Consider the following 8,902-nt stretch of genomic DNA (forward strand, 5'->3'; position numbering starts at 1 on the left):
TACGTCAGTAAGTCTGAGAAAGGAAATTTTAAGTGCTAAGCAGTACCTTCTGGCTAAAGATGGGACTCTTGAATCATCTAAACTGACCTTGGCTCCAGATAAGCTTGGGTAGTGGTCTGAGGATCGGCATCTACATTATTTCATAAATATTAGTAAAATAACTTCATGTATAAATGAGCGTTTAAACCAAATTTGGGAGTAACCATTTCTTTAGCATTTGTCATAAGATGTAGGATGTAAAATCAAATTTTAGAACTTGATTATTGTTTTGCTGTTATTCTCTCTGAACATTTTCATACATTATTTTTTCTGAGCTATATTTCTGTCCTTCGTAAAATGGCCATATTGAAATGGTGACCTATCCTGAAAAGCCATGGCTGAGTTTGGGAAGTAGGAGGTTTTCCTGTATCTGTGGAATATCACCTAACTTAGTGGCTTTTATCTCAAAGCCTATTTTGGTCAAGACATTGGTTGTTTTCACAGTTGTGCCTGTTTTGCCTATAGTCTAAGCTCACCTTAACCCCATGGGTTGGCCTTCGGAAGATCAATGTGTCCTACTGGTGCTGGGAAGATATGTCGCCGTTTACAAATAGCCTGCTGCAGTGGATGCCATCTGAGCCCAGTGATGCTGGTTTCTGTGGAATCTTGTCAGAACCCAATACTCGGGGATTGAAGGCTGCAACCTGCATCAACCCACTGAATGGCAGCGTCTGTGAAAGGCCAGGTAAGGACATGGGTGAATTAGGTGCTCCAGAAGTTTGTTGAGGGAAAAAAGATGAAGTACAGTTATGTATTGAGATGATTGAAATATGAAAACAGATGAGGTATTGATTTCAAGCATATTTCAAATATAACTTAGAATTTTAAAAGAAAAATAATCTGTGACTCTGACTAGTTTGAGCTATAACAAAACAAAAAATAACATTACTCAAAGAACCTAAAGTCCTAATTAACATTGAGATGGATTGGTTTGTTGACCATAAAAAGTATTGAGAATTGTTCTGAAAGGTAAATGTCTCAGTGATGGCAGAAAAATGTTGTGGAAGAAAGAACAAAAATGTCACTGCATGACCAGTAGAAAGCTAGCGTCAGTGGGGAGAAAATGAGAGCAGTTCTGACCAAAGGCAGAAGTCAGCCAGGCAAGGGATAGAGCTCAGCAACACAAGCACCTGCTTGGCAAGTACAAAGTCCTGAGTTCAACTCCTGGAACCAAAAAAAAGAAGTCAGCCAGAACTGTGCCAGGGGGTGGCAAGAGTACCAAGTGATCAAATGGTTTGAGTAGCTTCTCAGATTTCCTTCTCTTTTGGGGCTAAGTTTAGGCTCTGTGAAGGAGTAGAACCAGCCTTGGTAGCCTACAGACAAGCACAAGACCAGCTTCTTCTTCCTACAAGGCATCCACAAGCAGTAGGGGGAACTGTAGGTTTTGTTGGAAGCCTGGACCCTACTAACGTTGTGGCCGGTTTTAGGAAGGTAAATACAGGAAGTATAGAAGAGAATTCCTAGCATTATAGGAATCACCTCAAAACAGGATTTCTAAACTATTGTGGGGAAACCTGTTTGAATCCTAAATGCTTTGATGAATTTAATGTATTCTATAGTTCCTTGCCCTAAAATTATCAACAGGATGTTACAAGGTCAGGTAGGTTGTAAAACTCCTGAAGTTCATCCCAGATTCCCCATATTCAAAGGGGCTCAGGGCCCTATTTTGTGGGAAGATTCTCTTGTTCCCCCATTTTGTCCTAATGATTTTTGGAGACAATTTTTTCCTAGCTGTCTGAGTATACTTAACAGTACACAAAGACTCTGAAATTTTGTTTTCTTCCTTATATACTTTAGCGCCTAAATTGATCTCATGATAAGCTGAAGGATCACAACCTGCATTTGAAGAGTCTTTGACCTTAGTTGTCATGGTGGGTGATCTCTGTCCCTTTTGGGTTTAATCCTCAGCAAACCACAGTGCCAAGCAGTGCCGGACACCGTGTGCCTTGCGGACAGTGTGCGGGGAGTGCACCAGCAGCAGCTCCGAGTGCATGTGGTGCAGCAACATGAAACAGTGCGTGGACTCCAATGCCTACGTGGCCTCCTTCCCATTTGGCCAATGTATGGAGTGGTACACGATGAGCACCTGTCCCCGTAAGTGGAAAAGGAAGCGTCCCATGTTGGGTGATAATGCTTGAAATGCTCTCACCTTTGAACGTGGTATGGATTTGAACAAGTTGGATTTCACCTTCTGCCCCGTTGTCTCTAGAGGCTTTTAAGCTAGTCCTGCCTGATGAGAGTGCACATACAGAATGAGGCACAGTGACACATGTAAATAAATCTGGGATAGATTGTAGAGTGCAGAGGAATTTTCCAACCTCAGAGTCATACTGTTTAATCCATGTGATGTCTCCAATCTGAGTCTCTTAATTTATAAAGTAAGTGCTTCTCAGTAGAGGATCTCTGGGGTCCCTCTCCATCCAGCATCCTGAGATTGAAAGAAGAGAGGAGAGGTTCCCTATTATGTATTGAGCAAAACATTTGTTGAGCTCTTTGAAATTAGTTGTCTCATTTAAATGGTCACTGTAAAATAGTAATTTGGACTCAAAGAAGTTATATGACCTGTTAAAGGAAAGGTACTTTAAATACAGTGAGTTCAAATCTACCTGTGATAGTGAATTGTAGCTTGTGGTTTTTTTTGTAGCTGAAAATTGTTCTGGCTATTGTACGTGCAGTCATTGCTTGGAGCAGCCAGGCTGTGGCTGGTGTACTGATCCCAGCAATACTGGGAAAGGGAAGTGCATAGAGGGCTCCTATAAAGGACCAGTGAAGATGCCTTCTCAAGCCTCTACGGGAATCGCCTACCCACAGCCCCTTCTGAACTCTAGCATGTGTCTGGAGGATGGCAGATACAACTGGTCTTTCATTCACTGTCCAGGTAAGATGCCAGACCATGTATGCTAGGCAAGTACTCTGCCACTGAGCTACATTCTCAGCCTGTCTCTCTACTTTCAGCAGTTTTCAGTGTACATGATCTTATGTCATGATCTTACGTTGTCACATGTTTATATAAAATATTTTGTTCATTCAGGACCCCTCTGTCTCTCAGGAGTTACTCCTATTACCCATTCCCCCATTCCTATTCTCCAATAAATTTTCCTTATCTTAACCTCAAAAAATAAGTAAATAAAATTTTTTGTCCTTCATACCTTTTTTGGGATTATCAACTTTATTTTCTAATTGTTCATTGCTCATACGTAGAAATACAGTTGGTTTTTTTCATGTGGATCTTGTGTCTTGCAACCTTGCTGAACTTACTCTAGTTGTTTTGTTTTATTTTAGTGAATTTTTTAGGATCCTCTAGATGTCATCTGATACTAAAGATAGTTAAATATTCTTTCCAAACTGAACAACTTTTTCTTTGGGGGTACACGAAATACCCTGGCAAGATAACTGCAGCATAATGTTGAATAAAGTGGTTAAGGGTGGGCATCATTGTTTTATTCCTTTTCTTAGGGGAAATAATTCAGTTATTCTCCATTAAATATGATACTACTTTAGATGTTTCATTCATGCCTTGTATTAGGTTGAGAATGTTTTCTTCAGGTTCTAGTTTTTTGAGGGTTCTTGTCATGAGTGGATATTGGATTTTGTCAAATGCTTTTCCTGTGTCTGTTGAGATGATCATGTGGCTTTGTTCCTTATTCTGTCAGTTCGTGTACTACATTAATTAAAGGATGTTCAATCAGACTTGCATTCCTGAGACACAAAGCCCATTTAGCTGTGATGTGCTAGATTTTAGTGTGTGCTAGATTTCAGTTTGCTAGTTGGGGATTTTGTATTATTCATGAGGGATGTAGATTTGTAGTTTTCTTGTGGTGACTGTCAGGCTATGGTATTGGGTTAGTACAGTACCAGCCTTGTACAGTGAATTGGGGCATATTCCTTCCTGCACTGTTTACTGGAAAAGTTAACTAATTGACATTAATTCTTCTTTAAATATTGATAGAATTACCAGTGAAGCCATCCAGTTCTTGGAATTCTTTGTGGGAGGACTTCTCTTCCCTTCTCTTCTCTTCTCTTCTCTTCTCTTCTCTTCTCTTCTCTTCTCTTCTCTTCTCTTCTCTTCTTTCTTTCTTGCTTTTGTTGTTCCTTTTTTTTTTGAGACAGGGTCACACCATATAGTTCAGACCAACCTGGAACTCACTATAAATAGCCCAGGTTGGCCTTGAACTCACTATGTAACCCAGGCTGATCTTGAACTCACAGCAGTCCACCTGCCTCAGCCTCCCAAGTGCTGGGATTACAGGTGTGTGCTACTACACCTTGCTTTTTTTTTGTCTTTTTGAGGCAGGGTTTCACTGTGCAGTTCAGGCTGACTGCTACTTTGTAGCCCAAGCTGGCCTCGAACTGGCAGTGACTCTCCTGCCTCAGCCTCCCAAGTGCTGAGTTACAGGCCTGTGCTACCATATCTGGTCCCAGATTTTAAGTTCTTGATATGATCTCTTTATTGGTTGAGATTTTCTGTTTCTGCCTGAGTCAGTTTTGATAATCTGTGTTTTCCTAAGAATTTGTCTATTTCATCTAAGGTTTCAAATTTATTGGCATGTAGTTCTAGTGTTTTCCTACAAATAGCTTTTAGCCTTACATATTCTGTTTAACCTGTGCCTAGTTTTATCTTTTATATTGTATAAGAGCCCTAAATGTTATGAGCCTTCTTTGAGAGATTTTTTTTTCATTCAGATTTCTCCCTTGTTTTTTTGGATGCAATAATTCAAGCCTCTTGGAATACTAAAAATTAGAATTTTTACTCTCATATTTCTTACATTAACACTTTCTTCAGGGCTGGTTGCTTTGCATGTTTAACCTGGTGGATCATGCAGGTTGAACATTGTTTTATATGGGAGAGTCCTGAGGATTGATAGTATTTGTAAAGACTGTAGATTCTTCAGCACTGGCCAGCAGTTGGGTGTTGTAAGCAAGCCGCTGTGAAGGTGTAGTGTGAGCTCCCATCTGGTCTCGTTGGCTCTCACTGTTGTTGAGAGCTTTGTGCTTCTCTCCATTTGAACGGCAGACCCAGCCGCCTGGACATTCAGCATACTCATGGTTGTGCCAGGTTCCTCTCCCCCTTGGGTGATTTGGCCACCTAGAGATAGCTGGTGCATTGTTTTGACTTTGTTACCACCTTTCCCTTTTGTCTCACACTCTTGTTGGTTTACCCTTATTCTGAACTTTCTTTAATTTCAGTGAGATTTTGAAGAAGAGAGAGAGACATTTTTCTCACTCTTTTTATTTGAACAAGAATAGAGGGGCTTTTTGGTAAATTATTTTAGGTACTTCATTTTGTATTTGTAACATGATTTGGCCTTTGCTCATTTTCACAGTAACAAAATGTCACCCTGTGTATCTTAAGTCATTTGGGGGCAAGCAAAACTGATGCAGTCTTTTTAAGCCATACAGTTATATAGGTTTTATATGTATAAAACAATTAAAATATCTACAGGGATGAGTGGCTAACAGGTGAGTAAACAGAAAATTTTGATTGCAGTGAAATCAGAGCTATGAAAATTTTCCAGGATGGTGAAAAACTAGATCATGTTGATCAACTAAAGCACATCTACACAGTCAAGAGATTCTGCACACAGTTGTTCAGTTCTGTAGTACACCTCCTGTACAGCTGTCCTGAGTAGTCCAGAGAGGCCCCAAATTCCTATACTTTGTAGTTGTAAAGTCCTATGTGCCGCAGGAGCCTTAGTAATCTCACTTCTGGAAATGTTTATATGTTTATATAAAGAATTTTCATAGTAATGAAAATTTAAAACAAACTAAATATTAGACTCTAAAGGGATAATGAAATAACTGTTGTGATTCATGGAAATCATTTTGCTATTTAAAGTTTTATTTATGATAGATGAAATAATTTAAAATAATTTTGATCTAAGTTAAAATATCAAAATTGAATGTTAATATGAACAAAACTGTAAAACAGTATACAAAAATAGTGGCAGAAAAGCTACCATATGTGAGCAGTGTTCTCTGTAGTAGGGTTGTCTGTGACTTTCCCACTCCTTGTATTTTACAGATGCACCATCATGAGCATATGTTATTCTTTATAATGAACAAAAACGATTTTCATTTTTGATAGTTAGATCTTATTTCTCAAACTACTTCTTGATGTTACAGGTTTTGTTTGTTTTTGTTTTGTGCCTGTCTTTTGGGTTTTGTTTCTTTTTGGTTTTTTGAGACAGGGTCCTGCTGTGTAGCCCAGGCTGGCCTTGAACTCACAGCAGTCCTCCTTCCTGAGCTCCTCAAATGCTGGGATTACAGGTGTGTGCCATCAAACCTGACCTAAGTCTTGCTTTGTATCCGTGGCAGGCTTTGAACTCCTGGGCTCAAATGCTCCTCCTACCTCAGCCTGCTGAGTATCTGGGATTGTGGGCACATGCCACTGTGCCAGTTAGATGATTTGATATTTAGAGGCAATAAAGAACTCACAGATATACATAAATCTTGTCAGACTTGCACCCTGTAGCTCTGCTGTGGGAGAAGCTTCTTGAAATTCTTTCCCTTTCAGCTTGCCAGTGCAACGGCCACAGCAAGTGTATCAACCAGAGTATCTGTGAGAAGTGCGAGAACCTGACCACTGGCAAGCACTGTGAGACATGCATATCTGGCTACTACGGAGACCCAACCAATGGAGGCAAATGTCAACGTAAGTTACGTTGGTCAGGTTCACCACTGGAAATCAGGTGGAGATAGTACTTCTACTGGACTGGAATGTCTTGGAGGGAAAAGCCATTTGCTTTTGGATGCTGCATTTCTTATTAAGTCATACTCGTCAGGAGCTCAGCTGAGCTAGAAGAGAGCTGAGCCAGTGGGTTCTAGACTAGCATGTTAAAGTAAAAGGCCAACTATGAAAGAGTTAAGGCTTTCACTGCAATCAGCAGTGTAGTATAAGCAAGGGCCCAAACCAGAAGAAGTGCTGACTCCCTGTTCCTTTATCCAGTTGAGAGTCAGGGTGGATGGAGGGTCAGCGCTGACGAGAGGATGTCTTCTCACCGCAGAGGGAGCCATGTCAGCAACTTTGCAGACTCTGAGGTTGTAGGGAGGGACAGAGGGAAAACCTGGGAATGAGGAAGTCTCTGGCAGAGTCAGAGTGAAGAAAGTGTCTTCAGGGTTTCTCCTTTTCTCCCTTAAACAGGCCTCAGCAGAGGCACTGAAGGCCTCTGCCCAAGGCCTGAGGTTAACACTTGCAAGAGTAGATGGTGACTGCCTGCGGAGTGGGGCCAGCCCTGACTGCAGGCCCTGGTGCTGTTCCAGAGTCTGTGGTCGGGAAGGCAGCTGTCCCCCTGAGGTTACCAGGGAGGCCTCTGTAATGGCCTGCAGATGGCCCTGAAAAACCACATATACTTCTCAATATTTCTAGTATATTTTAAAGATTTAGATAGTCCTCATTTGTGTCAGATGAAAGTCTGCAAGCTACAGGGCATTTTATTGTTAGACCATAAGTTATGTTTTTTAAAATGACAAATGCCACCAAAGAACTGATTTTTTTTTAATTTGTTCTAGTTTCCAGGTGACTAATATGACCCCTCTAGTTGAAAGACCTCTCAGGTTCTGAGCAGGAAAAATTAACATACCTCTGCCTATTCCTCAGATCCTACTCCCAGACACCTTAACATGCCCTTCATTACCTGAACAGGACAATGGTGACCTAGCTATATGCCCCTTAATCTCTCTTGGGTTCAGTTTCCTCATCTGTAAAATGGGGTTATAGGATGGTTGTTGTGATTAAAGCAGTCAGAACAGCACATTATGCACAGTCAACACTCAGAAAATGTGAACAATGACTGTTACCCTTCTGATGCCATTTCCCACTACTCTTAAATAAAATATCCTGCTCAGTTACTCCTTGTAACTCCATTTCATTCATTAGATAGTAATCAGAACACCTAATACTACCATGCAGTAACTATGTATAAGGAAAATTATGCTAACAGAAATTCGAGACATAGATCCCTTTGTTATTCTCAAGGTCAAGTAACCTGTCCAGGGACTCATGGTGAGATATGGCCAAGCTGGGAGCCACACCCAGTAGGTATTGACCTTAATTGCTGGCCTTGATGTATCTCCAGATGACCATCTCCATACGTGCAGCTGCCATCTAGAAAGAGCACCTTTTCCTTTGTGACATCCATAGGGCTTTGGTATAGTTGTCCAGAACTTAGGGTTTATTTTATTTTTTAGAGTTCTAATCCACAATAGAAAGCATAGTTTTTTAAATGCCGTAAGTGGTACGAAGTCGTTAATGTTTTCCTCTTATAATTATATAGTCCTTAACTAAGGACAATAGCCAATGTTGTATTGAATGCTTGATTTTGGGGTTTTTTTTGTTTTTTTTGAGACAGGGTTTCACTGTGTAGTTCAGGCTGGTCTTGAACTCACTACGTAGCCCAGGCTGGCTTTAAACTTGCAGTGATCCTCCTTCCTCAGCCTCCTAAGTACTGGGGTTATAGATGTGTACCACCACACCCATCTTGAATGCTTGATTTTTTTGTTTTTGTTTTGCTGTTTTCTTAATTTTTATTTTATTAGTACATGTTTATAATACATGAAGTTTATATTCATCTTAGGGAACAGGAATATGTATATAACACATCTTGATTCTTTTTATTCCCCTTCACATCCCTGCCTCCCTTCCTCCATCTCCAGATCCCCTTTCTCCTTTTTCACTATTATTGTTAAGATTATTATTTTTAGTTCATATTTATGACATATAATACTTACATTTATTGAAAGTATTTGGTACATGTACATGGCGCATCTTAAATCTTTTATATACTCTTCCCATCCCTACCTCTCTCCTCACCTCCGTCTCTTTTTTTTTTTTTTTTTTTTTGGTTTTTCTCCGGTACCGGGAACC

At 40.3% G+C, this 8,902-nt stretch overlaps 1 protein-coding gene across 2 annotated transcripts in view; it reads left to right on the forward strand.

Annotated features, from left to right (window-relative positions):
- Atrn (attractin) overlaps positions 1–8,902 on the forward strand; it is a 164,321-nt gene that overhangs the window by 102,661 nt on the left and 52,758 nt on the right. For both annotated transcript variants that reach the window (XM_005380794.2, XM_005380795.2), the window contains 4 exons: positions 505–724; positions 1,948–2,133; positions 2,684–2,917; positions 6,554–6,691. In XM_005380794.2, coding sequence (XP_005380851.1) covers positions 505–724; positions 1,948–2,133; positions 2,684–2,917; positions 6,554–6,691 — 778 coding nt within the window. The remainder of the gene's footprint in view (positions 1–504; positions 725–1,947; positions 2,134–2,683; positions 2,918–6,553; positions 6,692–8,902) is intronic.

Source organism: Chinchilla lanigera, unplaced genomic scaffold (assembly GCF_000276665.1).
Source record: "Chinchilla lanigera isolate Chin_1 unplaced genomic scaffold, ChiLan1.0 scaffold00014, whole genome shotgun sequence".
Classification (NCBI taxonomy): Eukaryota; Metazoa; Chordata; class Mammalia; order Rodentia; family Chinchillidae; genus Chinchilla; species Chinchilla lanigera.